Source organism: Artemia franciscana, chromosome 7, assembly GCF_032884065.1.
Source record: "Artemia franciscana chromosome 7, ASM3288406v1, whole genome shotgun sequence".
Lineage (NCBI taxonomy): Eukaryota > Metazoa > Arthropoda > Branchiopoda > Anostraca > Artemiidae > Artemia > Artemia franciscana.
Genome location: NC_088869.1, coordinates 42189812 through 42214683, shown reverse-complemented (window position 1 = coordinate 42214683; position 24872 = coordinate 42189812). Strand labels below are relative to the sequence as shown.

Below are 24872 nucleotides of genomic sequence, written 5' to 3'. Positions count from 1 at the left end.
TAAAATTTGTGTTTTAATTAAAAGTCCTAGTTCCATTGGATGAAATCAGAAATTTTCTGAAAATAAGCAGAGGATTTTGTTTTGAAACAATATTTTATATACTAAAAAATTGTACTGCCACTATAAGTGGCCTATAGCTGTTTTTAGCAGGACTACAAAAATTCAAAACGAGTTTATACCGAGCACAGTCTAAGTTTGTTAGAAATTGAATTTTATCCGAGGGTCCGTGTCTCATTAGATATAATGTTAAATTTTTGGAAAGTAGATTAAATCAGGTCGTTTTGAAACGGCATCTATTGATAATAGAATAGTTGGGGTTAAGCTAGCACTCAGAACAGTCAAAAGGAAGTATAAACAAAATCGTCGAATATGTTCTTCCGGCAAAAGTAGTTTTTTTTTACCATTTGTCCTAATATAAACCAAAGGTTCAACAAGAGAAAGGAAGTAAATACAACCAATATGTTTATTTAATATTTTACGGTTACTTTTGTTATTTTGCCTTGGTAATGTTGTATGTAGTTATTTTTTTCCTTTTTTTTTTGGCTATTCTTTTTCTCGGATACTCACTGGAGGTTCCTCTTACGTCAGTTTTGCATGTTTGAAAATATTGTCAAAGAAATAACATAAAAATGCATGTCGCTAAATCTTACATTCAAAACATGAGAAAAGATGAGGTAAATGAAATTATCCTTCTAAACAAAGAGAGAGAAAAAAACAAGAAAAGAAATTCAATCCGAAAAACGAGAAAAAAAGGAAATATGAGTTAAATGAAATTATCCTTCTAAACGACGAGGGAAAAAACTCCAAGAAAAGAAATTTAATCCAAAAAATGAGAAAAGACGGAAATATGAGCTAAACGAAATTATCCTTCTAAAAACGAAGAGGGAAAAACACCAAGAAAAGAAATTTACATCCAAAAAATTAGAAAAGATGGAAATATGAGCTAAATGAAATTATGCTTCTAAACAAAGAGGAAAAAAACATCAAGAAGAGAAATTTGGGGCAGGGGATCAATCATTTAAACAATATATAGGAAGAATTTAAGACGAATACGCTTCGACACTCTTCTTAAACTATGGTTAAAGGGTTGTCCAAGAGCTCAACTTCAAACAGTGAAAATATAACTACATCCCTAAGAGCAGCATCTTAAATTATACGAGATATCCTAAAGATTATTGGTTGTGAAACCCTATACCCATTTTAAAAAACGATACGGTACATTTTGTAGTAGAAAATGCACTGATTTGATAGCAATGCCTAGTCATCCAATCTTAAAAAAAAACGATTCTTCTCCATCCTAATCACAAAGGAACGTAACAGTCTCACTATCTTACAAATTTCTATACCCCAAAAAAGTCTATCTACAAGATTACAAAAGATCATTAACGCTTTTGCCTGTCCAATCCTGTCGGATGAACATGAGTTATGACAATCCTGCTCATAAGATGGCAAATTATTTAAATTATCATGCATAAGAAATCAAGAGGAAGACATAACAATCGCAAATAGTGGGTACTGTTAAGACATTACCTTTTTCTCGGCATTATTGACTATTCTTTTGGTAGGGGATCCTGACCAATCAATGGGCAAAAGACTTCCATAATTTCCAGTTAGGGTCCACCACATTCTATAAAAAAAAGACATAGTTTCTGTATAATTTCACTAACTTCATCCTAAAAACTACCATTTAGTAAATCAGAAATTAGAGTAGGCCTTGTTTTACAGATTATGAAGCTAATTATCTTTTGTAAGAAAAAGAAAATGAAAATACCATAAACAGAGATCTAAAAGGTCTAATCAAGAAGACAGGCAAAGCCTGAATATAGCTTATACTAACTCCAATCAAGTTTAATTGCTGAACAGAAAAACTAATAAGAGTCAATAGAGGCTTTCATTAAAAGAAGATACATTATCAGGAATTCCGAAATCATCTACGCCCGTCATTATGCCTTTTTCCGGTCCTAAAATACAGAAAGACGTTTCTTTTGACCAAAAAACTAAAAAAATTTAATTTTTTTATGTAGTTTATTATAGAGAGATGGGACTAAATTCCTTGTCCGATTTTGGAGGCACATTTCCCCATATTTCCCCATTACGATTTTAATAGTGGATAAGAAGAAATTGACATTATTTGAGATTAGCCGATTTTCAGTGAGAAATTTACGCCCATGTCATCTACTTGGGAGAAATGACCATGCTAAGCTTTTACTACTCTACCATCCGCAGAAAAATGTTTTCCGAACTTGAAACGAAGAATTCTAAATTTCTTCCACTCACCAGCCGCCACTATTTTGAAATAATAAAACTATCGTCTAAGAACCATCTGCAAACAATCTACATCAGCCTCAATGCATAACTAGGACTGACCTTGATGCTTTTAAATGGCAAAGATGGAATGCTTTGATTCTAAGGGTGTAACCTAACACCCTCTTCTGAATGACCCGAAAGAAACATGAGAACAGAAAAGAATTTTATGGGCAATTCTAGAAGCTTCCATAGCTTTTTACACATCCGCTTGCTTTCAATGCTAAACTCTTAGGGCAAATATTGGTCAATGTTGCAAATAAATAAAAAAAAACTAGTTTTTTTTAACTGAAAGTAAGGAGCGACATTAAAACTTAAAACGAAAAATTTACTCTGTATATGAAATGGGTTTTCCCCTCCTCAGCGCCTCGCTCTTTACGCTAAAGTTTTTAATTGTTTTAAAAATTAGAATTGTGGCAGAGTCAAACTTTAGCGTAAAGAGCGAGGGATTGCGGAGGGGAAAAACCATTCCATATACGGAGTAATTTCTGTTCGTTTTAAGTTTTGATGTCGCTCCTTACTTTCAGTTAAAAAAAACTAGTTTTTTATTTAATTTCTGTACGTTATTGAATTAATGCATGTTTGATTTTGGCTCTCCGCACCTAATTATTAAAATGAAATTTGCATACTAATTCTTTTTTTGGCTAAATGGCTTTCTCTTAATTTTTATCAGGCGATTTTGAGAAATAAGGGGTGAGGAAGGAGGCGTAATTGCCCTCCAATTTTTTTGGTCACTTAAAAAGGGCACTAGAACTTTTCATTTACATTAGAATGAGCCCTCTTGTAACATTCTAGGACCACTTGGTCGATACGATGACCATTGGGAAAAAGAAAAAAACAAAACAAAAAAACGAACAAACAAATAAACACGCACCCGTGATCTGTCTTGTTACAAGAAATACGAAATTCCACATTTATGTAGATAGGAGCTTGAAATTTCTGCTATAGGCTTCTCTGATACGCTGAATGCGATGGTGTGATTTTCGTCAAGATTCTATGACTTTTAGGGGGTGTTTCCCCCTATTTTCCAAAATAAGGTACATTTTCTCAGGCTCGTAGCTTTTGATGACGTAGACTAAATTTAATGAAACTTATATATTTAAAATTATCATGAAAATCCGATTCTTTTGATATATCTTTTAGCAACAAAATTCCAATTTTTAGAGTTTCGTTTACTATCGAGCCGGGTCGCTCCTTACTAAAGTCCGTTACCACGAACTGTTTGATGACCATACTTAAAATTACAATAGTCTGCATCAGCTAAGATTTTTTTTTTTTTTTTTTTTTTTTTTTTTTTTTTTTTTTTTTGCAGTTGCAGGTTGAAGCCAGTGGTGTGTGTAAGGAATGGAGGTATATATATGAAGATGAATCGAGACAAATATAAAATATCACTAATAGGGTTTCTCCCAAGGAGTAATCGACTTTTAGTAATCACGTACACCAGGTAACTTGCGTGTCAAGAGAGGCGAAAGTGTGCCAAGCACAGCAGAACTCTGCCAAGCGTTGTAAGGAGTTTGTCTAGGGTGGCTGAACAGGCCACACGTGGCAAAATTGCGCGGCACATGTGGCGCTCAGAGATGTACATCAGGAGATAGAAAATGGGTGACCCCTCAGTTTCTTTTGTCTTTACCAGCTGATTAAGCAGGAATAGCAGCAAAATAGTGTAAATCTGACCAAAAACCAACATGTTTTGAGTGTAGAACACTGGATGAACAGTGCACGAAGAAAAAAAACAGAAGAATTTTGCACGAAGAAAAAAACAAGTCAGTGATAGAAATTAAGCCAAAACTTGTACTAGTAGCAGTTATCTTTGCCCCACTAAGCATTGCTTCTTGTTGGCATTATTTCAGACTGAAAGAGCGGGCGAGTTGTTGTTATTATTCCACTAGATAACCAATAACAAGACACCTCAGGAACGATTTATAACTGACAGTAAATCACCCACTTTAACAACCTTGCGAAGCAAACACCCACTTTCTTCGATACCATCTATATATGAAACAGACAGAATTGTTTTTCGGTCTAAAATCTTATTTCCTTTAATATACCACCCTGCTTTACTCTCCCTTGTTAGGGCGGTGGAGTTACAACTTAATCTCGATTTGAATGAGCTTCGCTGGTAACAGTAAAACTGAGAAATTAAGACGTTTCCTTTATTGAGTTAACTAATCCCAAGCCCTTGAAATCTGCTTTGTGGACTAAAAATAAAATGAATATTTGCACAAAATCATTTCTTAATGGTCTTCCCTACAAAACAAACATTTCCTCTGAGAAAGACGCATGGCGTTAATTATTCTCACTGTATTTGTGAAACACATTTATGATTGCAAAGAATGCTTCAAGGAGATCGTTTATCTAGGAAAACACTCTTCTTTTATGACTGCCTAGTTTAAGGGTACATAAATTTCAAGATGTAGCCACCTTTAAACGCGCGCCCGCCCTAGGTTTCAAATGCAGGCAACCAGATGCCCGCGACTGCTTACTTTGGATACAGTGAAGTATTTCAGCATCTGTTTTGGACCCCCAAAAGCAATGAAGGCTTTACCAATTAACATGGTCATTTTCCTGAATAAGCATATGTAAAATAATTGGGGAATTCAACTGGATCAGGAATTCAACAGACCATTTACATACCTAGGGGTCGTTTTCCCAGCTTTCTGTTAGAAAGCTTCAATCTTAACATATCCGTTTGTGTCATATTGCTTCAGTGTAAGCATCTGAAACGCATTTGAAAGATTTTTTATATTTTAATTAATCAAACCTATGTAGATAATTCTGCCATAGTATGAGATGCGAATTTGACCAAATCCATGAAAACAATTAGAAAAAATAGGGAAACAACCATGGAATGCTTGGTGACAGCCCCCCCTCCTTTACAAAATAATTTCCGCTTTTTTTAGAATCAAACGTCGCTCTTCCATTTCATTTTGAAAATTTGTATTTATTGAATCCTTTTGTGCTGAATCTTTTGTAAAGCAATGCTTCGAAAATAATTGTAGAAACAGTAAAAAATAAAAAGAATACAGAAGCAGAAGTGAAAATACTTGAAGACAGCGAAATCGGCTTACGCTGAATGAGAAAGAGAACAAACTGAGGTGCATTAAGAATGGTATTAGACCTTGAATTAGCCCCTGAAAAAATATTGAGAGCTAGATAGAAAGAGGGTTTTTAGTCAACAGACTTCTTTTTAAAAAGCTCAGTCATTCTAGATGAGTGGATTTAGCTTATTCAGCAAATAATATATTCACTCTAATCAAGCTGAGCCCTTTCCCACCTTCTAATCCAGCCGTTTCCCTCTAAATTTCCTTTCATCGAAGAATACATGGTAACAAACTGTCCGTGGCGTCATTTTTCAGGGAAGATCTTCCCCACTTGGAATATTTGCCTCATCTGCCTTTAGAAAAATGTTGAAAAATTATAGAAAAATTTTGAAAAATGTGTCTTTTTTCGAATTTCACAGAAAAATATTTTTTTGATTATTTTCATTGACAAATTAAAGCAGTTATAGAGACTAAAAAAAAATTATAATAAATTGAAAATCAAAAGAATCAAATTTCGATGGTGATTCTAAGTATATAAAATTCATAGTATAAAATGATGAACCCGAGAAAACGTGCCTAATTTTGAAAAGGAAGGGGAGACATCACCATAATGGGAGCTGATTTTGATTAACTTGCAACGTCAAATTCAGCATGTCAGGGAATCTTCTTACAAATATTTCAATCTCCTACCTAAAAAAAAATTTCAAAATTTAAATTTTTTTAAGCATGGACCATCAAAGATGTGTGTTTATATGCTCTTCTTTCGCAGGAGTAATCATATCCAACCAGTGGTCCAAAAATATCTGAAGAGAGCTCGCTCAATGAACACATAAATTTCTATTGACTTTTTTTAGCAGCAAGAGATTGTGCCACAGGAAATAGTATTTTCTGCCTTTTTGTGGCGAAAAAGAAAAAGTCCGAAGAAGGGCAAAATCCTATTAAGTAACAATCCAGAAAAAGTCAGCCCATTTAAAACTACCAAAAATCAATATGTCCAGCGTTTCAGTTTATGCTGCGTAGTGACATGTGATGGCAAATTTGTTCCCAAAGATCCGTGCAGTCCATACAAAATAAACTGTTAATATAAACAATCATTTATCAGCTTCATTTAACTGAGCTATTTCATTTTAAACTTTATCAAAATAAAAATAGACAAGTTTTTCATTTGAAAAGAAGGGGTAAAATCAAAACTTAAAAGGAACAGTATTTATTCCGTATATGAGGGGGCCTGCCCCTTCCTCAACTCTTGCTCTTTATGCTTAAGTCTTAAAATTCTTTAAAAATACTTCTCACTCAAATTCAACGGTCCTTGTGTTTGAGCAGTCTTCTTTTAAGAATTGCGACAAAAAATCAAACTTTAGCGAAAGAGCGAGGGTTGACAATATGTGAACAGTCGGCAAATTTTGTAACTTACATCCATTTCCCGAGGGACTATGGTGGGTCATGTCATCCCCAAATGCATAATTATTGGATCTTTCAACTATGCTGAATCAAATGGCTATTTTCAAATTCTGATCGAATGTCTTAGGGAAAAGAAGGGACATGAGAGGGATGCTAGTTATCCTCCAATCTTTTTAGTCACTTAAAAACGGCACTAGAACCGTTTCTACGGATTTTTCAAACACGTTCCTTACTTTTAACTTGATGGCCGCTAAGTACTAAAGCTGCATGACAACATTTGGATATCTTTTTAGTTAAGAATTGAATTCCAAGTTTTCCTAATTTTTTTAAAGATGTACATAGTTTTTTATGTTTCCATTGAACCAATTTAAAGAATTTTATTTCATTTTAACGTTTTTGGTACATAAAAGCAAATACGCATCAATGAGCTCTTACATTTTGGAGACATTGTGAAAGATACTTTATATCCCAATGCAATTGCTCTAGTTTTTGAACAGGCGCTGTTAAATCATTTGAGGCAGAATGTCTAACTTGAACGTAAAGAGTGAGGGGGTGAGGTGGGGACAGCCCCCTCATATACTTGGACAATATTGGTAGTGTTCAAGTTTTCTATTTGAATACTACCACTTCTTTCAAGTGGGTCTGCTTAATCTAAACAAAAAACAATTGGTCAAGTCTCGAGGGACTGCCAACTCTCCATCATATGGTTTAAGCTAAGTTTCGAGCACAGACTGTTCCACCACGTGTAGCATACTTTGTACTCCACCAATACTTCCACCACTCAACTGATCCTCACATGACTCGCATACTTTGCGTAGCACTTGTAATATGGGTGTACAAGATTTTCAAAAGGGAACGGTCACCACCATGTTCGCAGCAAAAAAGAAAACAAAATTGATGAAACAGTGAAAGTTCCATGTCAAGTGCCCTTCAAACTAGTATTGATTCCCGGGACCTAAACAGGACTTAAAAGCCAAAGAACTATGCAGCAGCAGTTATTGCCACTGGGGAGAAGTTCTCCTAATGCTGATGTATTTATCATTAAATTGAATTATTCCCTAAATAGTTAGTGAAGTAGCCTACAAAGAGCAGTGCGAATTGAGAGTCCTTGCATTTAAACTGAACAAGTAATAACATTTTTGATAGAATTAAAAATCCCCGCCCACTATCCCCAATCTATTTTTGCCAATCTATTGTCTGTGTCTACGTTTGAGAGTATAAGTACATTTGTGCATGTATTTGCTAAGGTTAATGCCTCTAATTTGAAGTTATCCATAGCACTATGAAGCATATAATTAAAAATCAAATTCAATAATGCCGGAAAGTTGGGGAAGGGGAGGGTCCATTAACCGCCACGCAAAGTTCTGCAATATTCTTTGTTTCCCGAGCAAAATCGTTTATTCTTCCGACATTTTCGACTTCATGGTCTTCCCCTCCCTCAAAATATATTCCTGTGAATTCCCAACAATTGCTTAAATAATGCAACAACTGCTCTCTCAGACCCCTTTCACATTACCAGAGCTTCTTAAGTAATATCACAAACATAACTGTCTAGGATATGCGTGAACCAGAATAACTGGATAAACCTTTCGAGGAGGGGCTGTAGCAGTCTATAAGAACGTTTCTAGGGGGTGAAGGTTTAAAAAAACATGTTCCTTAAAAAACATGTTCCTTAAAAAAATGCACTACTGTCTTCCCATAAGCGCCTAAATGTGTGGGAGGCAAGTGCACAACCAGCCCCCTCTTCAATCAGCCCAACCAGCACCCCTATATTTATGGAGGTAATATGTATCTAGGTGAGAAAAAAAAATATTGTATTAGCATGCCAAGGCAGTTTTTTCTTAACCCGAGGGTCACCCACTTTCTGCCGCGTGCTGTTCATCTCTGAGCGCCATTTGTGCTGTTGAGTTCTATCGCGCGTGGCAAAGTCCTACTACGTGCGACATAGTCCCATCACGCTTGAAACAGTCTTCAGGACGCTTGTAACGCTTTCGCTAGGCTTGTCACGCGCGACCTGGTGCATGGAATTTCTGAAACACGGTGACCCCTCGTCTTACCCAATAAGTTTCGATCAAAGTCAAACAGGCAAAGTCAAACAGGCATCAAAGTCAAACAGGCAGCAAAGTCAAACAGGCAAAGAATAGAGGGTACATCCCATACATTTTTTCGCGGATCATTACTTCACCAGTAAAAACCTTCTCTTCACTGGACACAAGCATACTTTGCATCACAGTAGAAGCATTATTTCCATCATATCTGTTAGGGGGGAGGGAGGACAACAATGGGGACAAAAATACACCAGTACCTTTAAAAAGTATCTAATGTGACTATGCACTATCATAGCGAAAGCTCTAACACTACCTGTAGTAAAGATACATAGGCCTTCAATGTATTATTTTTTTAAAGTATTTTTGCTACCCCTTCTCCGCAACCTCAAAAGACATCTGATTAAAATTGTTAGATAAAAACTTTGATAAAGATAACAGAGAGGATCAAGAAACATCCAGAGATCACATAATCCCCACAGGCCCTGGGGTAAAGGCCTTTAATGGTGCAAATTGGCAAATGTTTAAACATATGTTCTATGATAGAAAATGGGCCTTATTTGATGTTGGGTATGTGATTGGCTTGAAACTTTCAGAGATGGTTATCTGGGTCAATGTGTTTTGTTGTGGGAGGGTAGGAGGTCCGGAAACGCGCCAAAGAACTATTTTGTTCCTGATCAATTTTAATTAGTTCCTTTCAAAATACTTTTTCCCCAGCCATTTTCTATGGAAGGGTGGTCATACAAAATTGGTAGGGGGGTCACTTAAGATGGTCATTTTGTTTGAAATAGTCAAGAAGTCTAATAAATAAGCATCCAGGGATAGCACGACCACCGGAACCTCTGGAGAAGGGTCCTAAATGATGCAAATTGTCAATTGTTTACACATAAGTTTTATAATGCAAAAAAAGGGAATTGCTTGAAATTGAAGAATCGCTCGCGGTTCACGAATCAGTCTCTAGGTAAAAAAGATTAAATGTTTTTTCGTAGGAAGAGATAGGCCAGAAAACATGTCCCTCATCAGTTTGTAATTTATAGCCGTCAGTCTATGGGTCAAGAGGTACTTAATGTACAAACAAATATTTCAGGACAAGCCCCATTTCCGAAATGGAGCTTTAAAAATGGGCCAAAAAACTTTTTTTTTCAATTGCCTTGAAACTTACATACTTAAGTTCTCGATTTACGGGAGCTTCGATACAGAAAGGAAAATCGAAGAAAAAATAGTTCAGCCAAAACAGGGCCTGTGAAGGGGCACAAAAGATTTTTCGGTTGCTTCGTATCGAAAAGGCTTTCGTAAACACACCCAAACTACCAAAAAGGTTTTGGGAGAGGGCTCATTTGATTTCGAAGTTCTAGTGACAGGCTCCCTGGAACTAGAAGATTTTTATAGGCCAAAAAAATTTGAAGGTACCCGGACTCCCTCTCAAGTAAGCCTCCAAGGTCAAAATCACCCGAACAGCCTAAGGGTAATAACCCTAAATTCTTTAAATTACCTATTGCTCACTGAAAGTTTATAGCAGAAAGGCACCCATCTTCGAACGTGGTTTTCTAATATATTCTCTGAGGCCAACCTGACTTTCATACATAATGATGATAGAAGGTAATAAGCTTACCTAAGCTATGGATGTCAGGTGACTGATTTTTCTTCTAACGATAATTTCGACAGGATAATTTCGACCATAGCTTAGGTAAGCTTATTACCTTCTATCATCATAACGTGGTTTTCTGATCAGCTAGGAGCTCTTACGGGTTGTTCACTAGACCAAGAGTCCCAGAGTTTCTCTAGGGTATACTCTGAAGACGAAACTAGTACAGTAAATTGAAAAAACAAAAAAACAGTGTGCGCCAGAGGTTAAACTTGAAACTTTCAGATAATCCTAGAGAAAAGGTGAGGTGAACTCTAATTTTGATTTAGGGAGGAGAAAGGCAGAGGTAAATCGTAAGACACTGCATGTACCAAAGGTGCTCGAAATCCTATATTTGCAATATCTTGAGAATGGCTCGGGGTTTGAAGGTAAAACTTAAAGGCATTGAAATGAAGGGGGAATATGAGCCAAGGAGACTTTAAATTTTGGCGCTGTGCATAGGAGGTAAATAAACTTTGGCTTTGATCTACCAAAAGATTTTAAGCATCAATTCCTATGGGACTTTAGATCTCCATAGAGTTAAATAACAGGGTAGATCAAAGGGCGCTACGCCTTTTCAGAGAGAAAATATGATTCTTGGAAACACGAATATTAGTAATGAAACCACCATTGCATATTAAGCTCGGTCTAATGAAGCAGTTTGTGGTAGTTCTAACTAAAAATAGATCATTCTTTGCATATATACGCCTCGTGCGACCATAGAATAGATTAAAGCTCGAGTTTTTGATGGCCCGCAAATAAGAAAACTCATGAAAGATCACGTTTTGGTATGTTCCATGAATGAGGCTGAGCAAAAAGCATGGACACCATTAGTCTAAGTCATAAATGATTTTTTGGATAACCGTAAAGCTGGAAACTATGTTACACTGGTAAACTTGATGCTTATAAGTTTCAGAAATCCTGAATCTAAGATGACTATTACATTTCACTAGCTTCATAGCCACTTCAACTGTTTCCCATAGAATGAAGGTGCCGCCACTGAAGAAAAGGTTTCAGGTGAAAGATTTCACCAAGATATAAAGACTATGGAGGATCACTACCAAGAAAGATAGGATACTCATATTATGGCAGATTACTGTTGTACAGGGGCATAATTTGCTATGGGATAGGGGGGGCAATTTCCTATCCCAGAGATTGGTTTGCCCCCCTCGACCCTAATTTCCCCTCAGCAATCATTCAATTTCTTCAAAATCTTGTCAAAACTAAGATAAGCCTGCATAATTCAAGCATCCGCAGACACGGGTTAATTTTCTTTTGTATGTATTTACTTTTATGGTACTGTATGGCTCATAATGTCGCTCTTCTATCGTTTTAATGTCGCTCCTTACTTTCAGATAAACAAACTTTTTTTTTATTTAATCAGCACTAAAGCCGCGCCACAAAACCACGATTGCTCAATTAGTCGTACGGCTTCATCTCCAAATGTTAGCCAAGGAAATACCATTTTAATCACTACTCCTACATTCTAAGATACAAACATACCTTTCATTCATCATTGCAAACTCAGAAATCGTTTAAAAGATAATAATAATGATCAATTTCCTTAACTAAGAAAGAATTTCCGACTACAAAACAGTGCTTCAGAGAAATATTCAACGACCATGTGGTGAGTGGCTTGGAACTTTGAGATAGTCTGCTGATAAAGCTTATAAGCAATGAATATGTATTAGTTTTTAGAAACATTAGCAGGAAGGCTTAGGAAACATCGTTCACTTCAAGTGCGTCCCATTTCGAAAGTGTACACCGATTAGAGAAAAGATGAGAGAAAAATAAAGCAGCAAATTTCTATTTCAAGAATACTAGCCTAAATATGACCCTTTAACCTATATTTCATCGAGTTAAAAGTCTAAATTTCATCGACATTTTTTTGGGATACCAAATTCATTTTTTTTATTTTGTATTCTTGTGTCTCCAACCGTGCACTGTAAAAAGCTTACAAAAGAAGACCGAAATAATAGGTAGCTAGATAGGTGTTCAGAATGAAACTTTCGGAAGAAATCGCACTTCTCCAAGAGGAAGATTAGATGATATAAAAATAAAAACATTTAAAAAAAATGTACTTATGGGCTAAAATATTTGATTACTTCCACGTTCATGGGTATTTGGGAGATATCCCATTACAGGACTCTGTATGGATGTCCCATTACAGGACATCCATGCTGGATTTTATTCCGGCGCTAGGATCCCAATTCATCAAAACAGCAAAAATATGAGAATGAAATATCTCCTTTTTTAAGATTTTCTCTTTGATTTCCTTTATTTTTTCTATGATTTGCCAGTCTTAGCAAAGAGGAGTCCATATCCGGATAGTCAAGGGACATGGGCTATATAATAATTTTTTCTCCAAATACTTTGGAAGCAGCCTCCCCCTCCCCCCAAAAAATGATGCCCCTGCCCCTTTCCCTCTGCGAAAGAAAAGCACATGCGCCTTAGGAAAATCCTGCAAATAATATTGGATGCAAAATCCTGCAAAGGACCATGCACGGTCCTTGCTTGGTTTTAAGGATATAATTTGCGGTACTTAAGTATTATACGAGAAGTGAAGTTTGGTTAATGCTAATGAAATATACCTAAGTAAGATTAAAACAGAATAGTTTAGAAACAAATTTGGGCTATATATTTGCACATTAGGGGGGGGGGGAGTAAAGCATAGTATATGTAAAATACGTAACCTAAAAAAACCTATTCTAACCTAACCAAAATACCAACTAAATATTCAATTAAAATATAGCTATCCACAGTCAGACACAATATTCTATCACTATACATTGCAAACTATCCGGGAGAAAAACCAGGTAATGTCTCAAATGTTTCTTGTATAAAAATAGAATAGTTCAGAAACGAATTTGGGCTATATATTTGCACATTAGGGGGGGGAGGTAAAGCATAGTATATATTAAATACAAAACCTAAACAAACCTATTCTAACCTAACCAAAATACCAACTAAATATTTAAGTAAAATATAACTATCCATGGTCAGACACCATATTCTATCACTATACATTGCAAACTAACCGGGATGAAAACCAGGTAACGTCTCGAGTGTTTCTTGTATAATATTCAAGTATCTAATTTGCTCTTACCCGACCTAAGAGCCTATGTATGCTTCGACCCTTAAAATGGGTAGAAATATTCTAAGCCGAAACAGTTGACAAACAGATGACTTAAACAGGGAATTCCACAATCGCGTCGGGACGAAAATAAACTTAACGCTGGATAAAAAGATGGATTTAACGGCCCTTTTTTCTTCAATTTTCCCCGCAAATAAATATCTTAATATACATGAAGTTTAAGTATATCAAATCTCCCACAACCTCGATAACATATTTTGTTATTTCTAAACTCGGAGTTATTTTGAACCTTTTTGGACGCAATACAAAACAATAAATCATTAAAACCCAAAATGACTAATTTGTAAATAGAAGAGACGTCCTTTCAGAATGATTGACTAGACCCCTGGAAACAGTAACTGACGTCATTAGGAAATAACAAAACTCAGGATTTTGTTACTAGATGGACAAGGGGTGATAAAATCGAAAAGAAGCAACAGACACGCGCTATGTCATCGATCAAAATTTAAGACAAAACTATGGCCACTGTGCAAGGTCGTCTTGAGGATATTTTTCAGGGGTTGGGGCGTATTTTGTTCGGAAGGGGGAGGGTACAAAAAAACGCATCTAAAATTTGTTTATATACGTTTTGTTACCTTTTTAAAAGCAAGACCAAAATTTCGGGGCGGGGGGTAAAACCAGATAACTCCCCTGGATACGGCCTTGTCACTGTGTATGCATCCTTCAGTCGAAGCATGTATGATATCCTGTCTCAGGATGAGCATGTCTGTCAACATTTCCCTATACTTATTGAGCTTAGACCAGTGGTTCCCAACCGATTCTGGGGCAAGCCCCACCTAGGCATTTTTAAATCCTGATGAACCCTGATATTCAAATTTTGCTGTTCAAAATTGTAAATGTAGTCACATGAAAGAAGCTTAATAGGTCATTGGTTATTTGGTACCAACTTAGTATTTTTATTTTATTTTTTTTTTTTTTTTTGGTCGTCCTTTATTTACATTTTGTGCTAATGAAAAATATTTTCTGCATAAAACACCTTTTAAACAAGGCATGACGTTATTGCAATACTATTATGGTATCTTTTTCGCTCTTTAAATGCATATGAATGTGACGTCATGCACATGAAAAATCGTTCTTGTTTTTTTTAATTAAGGCTCTAAAATGTAGTTAGCCAAGGGGGCACGTCCTGCGTATGAATCACCCAAATATTTTCATACCCCACCGGTGGATCCGGGCCTGGATTTAGCAATAGACACACTAGGCCCAGGCCTATGGGCGCACAATTCGCGGAGGTGCAATAAAGTAAAATTGAAGGATTTTTCTTAACAAAAAATAGACTGATGGGATTTATCGTCAAAGTGCCGGGTGCACTACGCCGCCGCGCTGCCTATTCACAGAGAAGTGATTTTAAAACAGCACAAGAATTCTGTGGCTACTTGAAAACTGTCAGATGTCTCCCAAGAATGGTAGCTGAGAGTTCGGTATCACCTATCTCTTTTATTACTTTTGGTTCATCAGTTGTGTTCTGTTCATTGCTTCCACTATCCCCGATTTTTTGGGGATTTCCGCAAAAACGAAGTGGCAAAAACGCTTGGGACTAGAAGTTTCAAAGCCTTAAATCTGGCCCTGGGTGGGGCCTGCTTCCCACGTTGGGAATCGCAGGCTTAAACAAACCACAAACAAACAAAATTGAAAGTTGTATCCCCTAGAAGTGGATAGAAGAATCGACTGAAAATGTTTTGTTTCTCAAGTTTGTAACAAATGAAACCATCCTTGCCGAGGATGTTCTGAAAGTTTTGGACAATTTAAGAGCTGAATACCCAGTAGTGATCTTTACCAGTGTGAATATAAGGATTACAGGTTTAACCCTCAGATATTGAGGATGTTTTTACTGCATTAGTATTTATTCATATTAGTATGTCCCGGTGCTTTATTGTATATTTATATTTATGCGCGACAATCGAAAGCTTTCTATGTTCTGGTAATAATAAATAAAGCTGTAATGGCAAATTAAAATAGAAATAAGTCGAGCATAGAATTAAAAAGAAGATACAAGTCAGAGATAATAGTTCAAACTGGTTGAATACTTTATTACCCATAAACGTTTAACAAGAGCATCAATAAACTATTCAACCATTTCGAACTTTTATTCAACCATCTTCAACTATTATTTCTGACTTTTATTTTCTTTTTAGTCTTATACCCAACTTTCTATTTTATTACTTCAAAGTCGATGCAAATCCAGAACTTAAAAATAAAACAAGAAAAAAATAACAAGAAACAAAGAAAGAAACTTGGGGAAATAGTGAACTCAAAAAGTCAAAAACTCCGTGGCGTAAGAGAATGGGAACAGTCCCATCGCTTCAGACTTTTCAACAGCAACGAGCAAAATCTTATACCCACTATAATCTGTCATATCCACGTCTTTTTTTCTCTGAATTTATTTCTTATAATTATTCAAAAGCCAAATTTGGCAGATATCTAATTCGTACTAGATCCCAATTTCGAGATGCTCAACTTCATATTTTCATATTTTAATAAAACAAAACATCCCTTATTTAAGGCTCACTTAGTTTTGTGACTTTTTTAATCTGGCAAATGCCACCTTGACAAAAAATTAAATAACAATTTCAGCATTGGTTTTAAATTCAAACTAAACTTTACGCTTGGCAGCATCTGCATTACCATCAATAGAAAAGAAATCTCAAGCATATTACATATCAACTGGTTTAACAAACAACCGGTCTACATAATCCTAGCTTTCATTACTAACAAGAAACTTTGCGACTTTTTTTTCAATCAGTAACTGACCTTTCATTGTAGTTATTGCCAAGTTTTTCCCATTGGCTTCAGTCCACAGATTTTCTGGAAGAGAACCGAGACCAAATAAACGTGGAATTGTGTGATGTATTTCTAACTTTTAGATCGAGTATGTATTCATAAAACCTTTGGGTACCTAATTTAGTCTGAAATCTTAACTAAAAGACTCCACTCACACCAATAGCTTTAAGCAGAGACCATGAGCCAACACAAGTCCCAATAGAGGACTCTACTGGAACTACTCGACTCCATTGGACCTACTATATCTCTAGACCTGCTAAACTAAACTAGTTCTACGTAAAGTTCTTCAATCCAGACAAAATACCAACGAAACAAGTGAATTATTTGATGATCGTTGTATGTTGTGAAAATCTCTAGATCGTTAGCTTTATGAGCGTTCAGACCCTGAAATGCTCGTCACACCACGTACATACTTGGTCTGAAATTTAAGCAAGAAACAAAACTAAACCCTGATACAAATTACATACTCTATTATACTATCAAGAATCTTACTCGACAAAACCTCCTAGTTCAGTATCCATTTTTACAAGTTTCGCCTGAATCCAAATACAGGTTCACTTACAAGACTACTCTTATCGGACAAAACATTACTTAAAAGTCCTCCAAATTAGATAAGCTTTACAAGACGAAGATAAGGAAAAAGGTGAAGGACTATTCAGTTGGAATTACAGATATATCTAAAATGTCCCATTTTATAAACAATTTCATGAGTTTTCTGATAAGCTCTACAGCCAAAACGGAATCATCTATAGCCAAACATTTTAGTCAACAAGTGCCAAGATTTACTTCTCTGATGTCAAAGAAAACTTGGATTTTAAACTCAGCATATCTGCTCTCTATCTTCAAGCAGCTCTTTATTTATGTATGTATAAAAATTTTCGTGGAAACGACTCCTCTTTTAAAAATTGGCACCTGTGATTCCCTGGACTGAAAAAAAATGATCTGGATAAGTCAGGAGTTATAGAAAATTCGTTTATAGCCTTAATTTTGGAAACACACTTTTCATGTAAATGACGTCACGAGGACAACCCAAAAAACGCAAATCCACCTTTGCTGAAAATGAACAAACTGGACCATCAAACGTGATAGGACCAATCCGAACAGCTAAAGCAAAGGGCATGGAACAAGAAACAGCAAAAATCACATTGGATTGCAAGCGAAAATTTTGTACAACAAAATCTGCGGTTAGAAGACAAAGTAAATTTAGAATGGAATGCAGGAACGTGTTAGTTTAGTGTGCGTGAGTCTGTGAAGGACAAACAGGAAGTAGGAATTGAATTCACGCCAGAACTACTTAATTCAACTGAAATTGCTCATTTTTCACCCTAGAATGAAGAAGGGTAGTTTTAGCGTCTGCAAAAACACGCAGGAAGGAGAAAATGAATTCACGCCTGAAAATCTTAACCGCTCTAGAACGGGATGAAGTTATTTTGCGTCTATGAAGGATAAACAGGAAACAAGAATTGAACTCATGCTAGAAAAAAAGATCATGAGAGCGAAGTTATATTTATATATAGATTCAAAGAACAAAATTACATCATTTCTCCTCCAGGAGTGGTCGTATCGTTTTTAGTACCTATGACACATGCAAAATTACATAAGATGACAAATTACTCTGAACAGCTAAAGGAAAAGGCATGGAACAAGAAACAGCAAGAGCCATATTGAATTTCTAACGAAAATATTGCAAAATGAAATCTGCGGTTAGAAGACAAAGCAAAATTACAATGGAATGAAGGAACGTATTAGTTTAACTTGTGTGAGTCCGTGAAGGATAAACAGGAAGGAGGAACTTGTTTTTAGTATCCATGACACGTGCAAAACCACACAAGATGACAAACGGCTCTGAACAGCTAGTGAAAAAGGCATGGAACAAGAAAGAGCAAAAAGTCACATTGAATGACCAATGAAAATGTAACTTAAAATCAATGGAAAAACACCACAATTATGCTATTGCGTAATCTAAACATTTCAGAAATTACAATGGAATAAGGAACGTATTATTTTAGAGTATGCGAAGGATAAACAGGAAGGAGGAGTTAAATTCATGCCAAAATTTCTCAATTTAACTCAAACTGCTAATTTGCCACCCTACGACTTTAAATTAAAGAATAAAACGATATTTATGCCAATCCGTAATTTAGAGTTTTCAGAGGGCATAGGCATTTGAACATTCCTGGTAGTTACTGAATTATGTAACAGCTCAATTAAGGCAAAAATATAACCACTGGGAAGAAGAAGGGAAAGAACTTTTTCGTATCTATGACGTCGTGTGAAATTACACATATTTGAATGAATCCTAACAGCTAAAGCAAAAAACATGGGAAATTTTCTGAGGTAATGAGGCAGAAAATGAAGCGCAACGAGATCTGCGGCTAGAAGACATGCGACAACAAGCACCACAACAAATTCCAAATGAAAATAATGGACGAAGAAATCTGCGGCTGAAAGATAAGCGACAGGGATGGTAATATCGAATCGTCAACGAGATCTGTGGTAAGAAGAGAAGCAACTGTTAGAATTACAATGAGTCCCTGGAGAAAACGAATCATATAAAACGTAGTGTTGGGGGATGTTGGATATCGAAATCGACATGTCGCACAAAATATCGATATCGGAACGTAATCGAAAACGATATTATTTCTACTTTTTCTGGTATCTACCGGTGAACGTCCAGAAGAAAAGATCTAAGATAAAACCTGTTTCGCAAATGGCAGAGCAGAAGAATAATCTATTCAACATACTGACTCGTAGATGCTGAGACACAGCATGCATAGCTGTATACACAAGATGGCATAGCCCGTTCTCTAACTACGTTTAGTTAGGGTGGCTCTCAAATGTTGTTGAGAACCTCCAAAGGTTTGGACAGATAAAATGCCTACTAGGCTTATAGGCCTTGTTCAGATCACACTCGTCAAAATTGCCACATATCTCAGTCCGCGTTTCTAGAAACTGTATATTACCCCTGACGACCTTCTCCGAGTTGAGAGTAAAATAGCAAGAGCCATGGATTGGGCCTTTCTGAAATCTGTATCAGTAGATGCAAGTGCCATGACAGTCCCTGTGATTCAGCCACTACAGAATCAAGCCAGTTTGTAGGGATCACAAGACGGTTTCAGTAGTCAATGTCAGGCAAGCTTCGTTACCATCTGTATCTATCACCTCACTCTAGATTTTCAGCAGGGAATCTTTAGTTCCATGAAAACTAATCTTCTCAAGTCATGGAAGCCTTGTAATATAGGTCTAAGAAATGCCTATTAGAGGTTGTCATAAAATCAATATCCATTCCTGCCACCAATACCCTTTCTGAGAGTGGATTACAAGCCTGATTATTTAATAAAATAGTTTGAGGTAATAAACTGTAAGTAAGGAGCAACTCGGTCAAATAGCAAAAGAAACTCTAAAAAACTGAATTTTTATCAAACAGTTCGTGATAACGAACTGTAGTAAGGAGCGACCCGGCTCAATAGAAACCAAAACTCTAAAAAATGAAAATTTGCTACCAATAGCTACATCAAAAGAATCGGATTTTAATGCTGATTTTAAATATATAAGTTTCATCAAGTTTAGTCTTACGCATCAAAAGTTACGAGCCTGAGAAAATTTGCGTTATTTTAGAAAATAGGGGGAAACACCCCCTAAAAGTCATAGAATCTTAACGAAAATTATACCATCATATTCAGCGTATCAGAGAACCCTGCTGTAGAAGTTTCAAGCTCCTATCTACAAAAATGTGGAATTTTGTATTTTTTGCGAGAAGGCAGATCACGGATGCGTGTTTATTTGTTTTTTTTTTTTTTTTTGTTTTTTTTTCCCAGGGGTGATCGTATCGACCCAGTTGTCCTAGAATGTTGCGAGAGGGCTCATTCTAACGGAAATGAAAAGTTCTAGTGCCCTTTTTAGGTGACCAAAAAAATTGGAGGGCACCTAGGCCCCCTCCCACGCTAATTATTTTCCCAAAGTCAACGGATCAAAATTCTGAGATAGCCATTTTATTCAACGTAGTCGAAAAACCTTATAACTATGTCTTTGGAGACGACTTACTCCTCCACAGTCCCCGTGGGAGGGGCTACAAGTTACAAACTTTGACCAGTGCTTACATATAGTAATGGTTATTGGGAAGTGTACAGGCGTTTTCGGGAGGATTTTTTGGTTGGGGGGAGGGGTTGAGAAGAGGGGTATATACTGGGGGAACTTTCCATCGAGGAATTTGTCATGGGGGAAGAAAATTTCCATGAAGGGAGCGCAGGATTTACTAGCATTATTAAAAAAAAACAATGAAAAAATAAATATGAAAAAGTTTTTTCAGCTGGAAGTAAGGAGCAGCATTAAAACTTAAAACGAACAGAAATTATTACCCATATGAGGGGCTCACCTCCTCCTAATACCTCGCTCTTTACGCTAAAGTATTTTTAGTAATGTCAACTATTTATTCTACGGCTTTTGTGATTCAGGGGTCATTCTTAATGAATTGGGACCAAGGTGGCATATGACACAATGAAACTTTTTATGTCATTTCTGAATCGTATAAAGTTGTAAACATAAAGAGTATGTCATTGTAAATAATACCGTAGACCACACTACTTCTTCGTCATGCAAAATATAAAAGGATAATATGGAATTTTCTGAAGATAGTGAATAAAATGTAATAAACTACCTAAGCAAATGACTGTTGACTGTTTGCTGCCTTAGGCGAAATGTGATGCAAATCGAAGGAATCAATAAGACACAAACTCACTCAAAAACTTAACAATAAATTATTGGTCCGATCAAATCTATAGAAAAATATATAAAATATTGGTAGAGTCATAATTTAATTACCTCACTAACTTTCAGCCAAGACTAACATAAAAGGGTATTGATTCATTCTATCCATCAAAAGTTTGAAATTTTTTTTCTTGCATTATATGTTTCTTTCTGCAAATGGCCCTTAACATTTTTTGGATGTAGATATAATTTGATTTGTTCCTGATTTTACTTTATTTTGCATTGAATCATTTTCTGTAGTTAAATCTGTGTACACAGGGTTAATTTTGTACTCAATAATCTTTTTTTTTCAATCTTGGCTGAGTCTTTCTGAGGTAAAAATCTACTAAAATTTTTATATATTTTTGTGGCTTTGAATATGTTGTGTGTACATTCAACCTTACTAAGCGAATATTAAAAATGAATTTTGAAAAAAAATGCCAAGCGAAAACATAGTCAAACAGTTCGTGGTAACGAACTGTAGTAAGGAGCGATCCGGCTCAATAGTAACCAAAACTCTAAAAAATTGAATTTTGATATCAATAGCTACATCAAAAGAATCGCATTTTAATGATGATTTTAAATATATAAGTTTCATCAAGTTTAGTTTTACCCATCAAAAGTTACGAGCCTGAGAAAATTTGCCTTATTTAGGAAAATAGGGGAAAACACCCCCTAAAAGTCGTAGGATCTTAACGAAAATGACACCATCAGATTCAGCGTATCAGAGAACCCTTCTGTAGAAGTTTCAAGCTCCTATCTACAAAAATGTGGAATTTTGTATTTTTTGCCAGAAGACAAATCACGGGTGCGTGTTTATTTGTTTGTTTGTTTTTTTTTTTCCAGGGGTCATCGTATCGACCAAGTGGTCCTAGAATGTCGCAAGAGGGCTCATTCTAACGGAAATGAAAAGTTCTAGTGTCCTTTTTAAGTGACCAAAAAAATTGGAGGGCATCTAGGCCCCCTCCCACGCTCATTTTTTCCCAAAGTAAACGGATCAAAATTTTGAGATAGCCATTTTGTTCAACATAGTCGAAAACCATAATAACTATGTCTTTGGGGATGACTTACTCCCCCACAGTCCCTGGGGGAGGGGCTGCAAGTTACAAACTTCGACCAGTGTTAACATATAATAATGGTTATTGGGAAGTGTACAGACGTTTTCAGGGGGATTTTTTTGGTTTTGGGGGTAGGGTTGAGGGGAGGGGGCTATGTGGGAGGATCTTTCCTTGGAGAAATATGTCATGGGGGAAGAAAAATTCAATGAAAAGGGCGCAGGGCGCAGGACGAATCTGGTCACGTTAGAAAAAAACGTCAAATTCAGAGCTTAATATACAATGCTGGGTGTTCGGAGCCTCTCTATTATGGAGTATAATTTGAAAATAACACAACTGTACGAGCGATAAAACATATATACCACAACCATAACTCAACTAACGAAAGAACTGCTAAGAGATAACACAACTATAAAGCGAAAACAGGTGAAAACTAACGGGAAAATAAACGAACTAAGAGGTGGAAGGGGCCCAGAGAAAAAATATAATCCTTTTCCAATTTTGAGCCTAACTTCCGCAAAGGAGTAATAATGTCAGAAGCCCCGAAATACCGAATTATTTTCTTTTTCCTATAAGACCGGGGTAAATGAAACAGAAACTTACAATAGCGGAAATATAATATACACAATTCAGCCAGATCTTGTCTTTTTTTTCAGGATAGGTGAAATACCAGATAGGAAAAGTATTGAATGGTCGCAAAAACTAGTGTATAGCAATGCAAGCGCTTTTCGATAATAATGACCACGATTAGTTACTTTTTTACCATAACCCGCTTTAAGTTTTCTTTAATATGCCGTACAATGTTGATCCTAAAAGCTAGTAGATTCCAATAAATATGAATGCTTGACCGCCGCAAATCAGAGACACAATGGATGGAGAAGTTAGAACGTGGATTTCAAATGGGCATAGACTTTGCATTAAAGACTAGGTACTCACACTTATCAATATCAAACAGTTCGTGGTAACGAACTGTAGTAAGGAGCGACCCGGCTCAATAGTAAACGAAACTCTAAAAAACGGAATTTTGATGCTAAAATATACATCAAAAGAATCAGATTTTCATGCTGATTTTAAATATATAAGTTTCATCAAATTTGGTCTTTGTCATCAAAAGTTACGAGCCTGAAAAATTTTTCCTTATTTTAGAAAATAGGGGAAAACACCCCCTAAAAGTCACAAAATCCTAACGAAAATCACATCATCGCATTTGGCGTATCAGAGAACCCTATAGCAAAATTTTCAAGCTCCTATCTACAAAAATGTGGAATTTCGTATTTTTTGCCAGAAGACAAATCACGGGTGCGTGTTTATTTTTTATTTTATTTTTTTTCCAGGGGTCATCGTATCGACCAAGTGGTCCTAGAATGTCGCAAGAGGGCTCATTCTAACGGAAATGAAAAGTTCTAGTGCCCTTTTTAAGTGACCAAAAAAATTGGAGGGCACCTAGGCCCCCTCCCACGCTCATTTTTTCTTCAAAGTCAACAGATCAAAATTTTGAGATAGCCATTTTGTTCCGCATAGCCAAAAACCATAATAACTATGTCTTTGGGAATGACTTACTCCCCCACAGTCTCTGGGGGAGGGTGCAGTGCAAGTTTTGGGGGTGGGTTTGAGGGGAGGGGGCTATGTGGGAGGATCTTTCCTTGGAGAAATATGTCATGGGGGAACAGAAATTCAATGAAAAGGGCGCAGGATTTTCTAAAATTATTATAAAAAAAAAACAATGAAAAAATAAACATGGAAAAGTTTTTTCAATTGAAAGTAAAGAGTAGCATTGAAACTTAAAACGAAGAGAGATTATTACGCATATGATGGGTTCTAAAATACTTTAGCATAAAGAGCGAGGTATTTAGGAGGAGATAAATACCTCGCTTTTTATGCTATAGTATTTTTAGTAATTTCAACTATTTATTCTACGGCCTTTCTGATTCAGGGGTTATTCTTAAAGAATTGGGACAAAACTTACAATTTAGTGTAAAGAGCGAGGTATTAACGAGGGTACAAACCCCCTCACATACATAATAAAAATTAAAGAATATAAAAGTTTGTTACGTGAGTTAATTCTTAAGTTACGTATATTTTTTACTAATAGAAAAATTCGTTAAAAATTAAAATTTATAGTTGCCTTTTTATGTAACCGAAAAATTGCATGGCAACTAGGCCTCCTTCTCCATCCCTTATTCCTCAAAATCGTCAGATCAAAACTATGGGAAAGCCGTTTAGCCAAAAAAGGAATTAATATGCAAATTTCATTTTAATAATTTATGTGTGGAGAGCCGAAATCAAACATGCATTAATTCAAAAACGTTCAGAAATTACATAAAAAAACTAGTTTTTTAACTGAAAGTAAGGAGCGACATTAAAACTTAAAACGAACAGAAATTACTCCGTATATGAAATGGGTTGTCCCCTCCGCAATCCCTCGCTCTTTACGCTAAAGTTTGACTCTTTGCCACAATTCTGCTTTTTAAAACAATTAAAAGCTTTAGCGTAAAGAGCGAGGGATTGCAGAGGGGACAACCCATTTCATATACGGAGTAATTTCGGTTCGTTTTAAGTTTTAATGTCGCTCCTTACTTTCAGTTAAAAAAACTAGTTTTTTTTTATGTAATAATAAATAGACACATCAAATGAATCGGCTTTTTATACTGACTCCACATAAATAAAATAAAATTCATCAAGTTTCATGTACCCATTAAATGCTACAAACCTGAGAAAATT

General features: G+C 36.0%; 1 protein-coding gene across 2 annotated transcripts in view; it reads right to left on the bottom strand.

Moving 5' to 3' along the window:
* The window catches only part of LOC136029321 (fasciculation and elongation protein zeta-2-like), a 95154-nt gene that overhangs the window by 21304 nt on the left and 48978 nt on the right, over positions 1-24872 (bottom strand). The window contains exons 1-2 of one of the 2 annotated variants that reach the window (XM_065707591.1): positions 16843-16961; positions 1531-1627 (exon numbers count right to left, since the gene is read on the bottom strand). In XM_065707591.1, coding sequence (XP_065563663.1) covers positions 1531-1627; positions 16843-16871 — 126 coding nt within the window. In that variant the 5' untranslated portion in view covers positions 16872-16961. Of the gene's footprint in view, positions 1-1530; positions 1628-16842; positions 16962-24872 lie in introns of those variants that run through there. The other variant, XM_065707590.1, reaches the window with a different exon arrangement.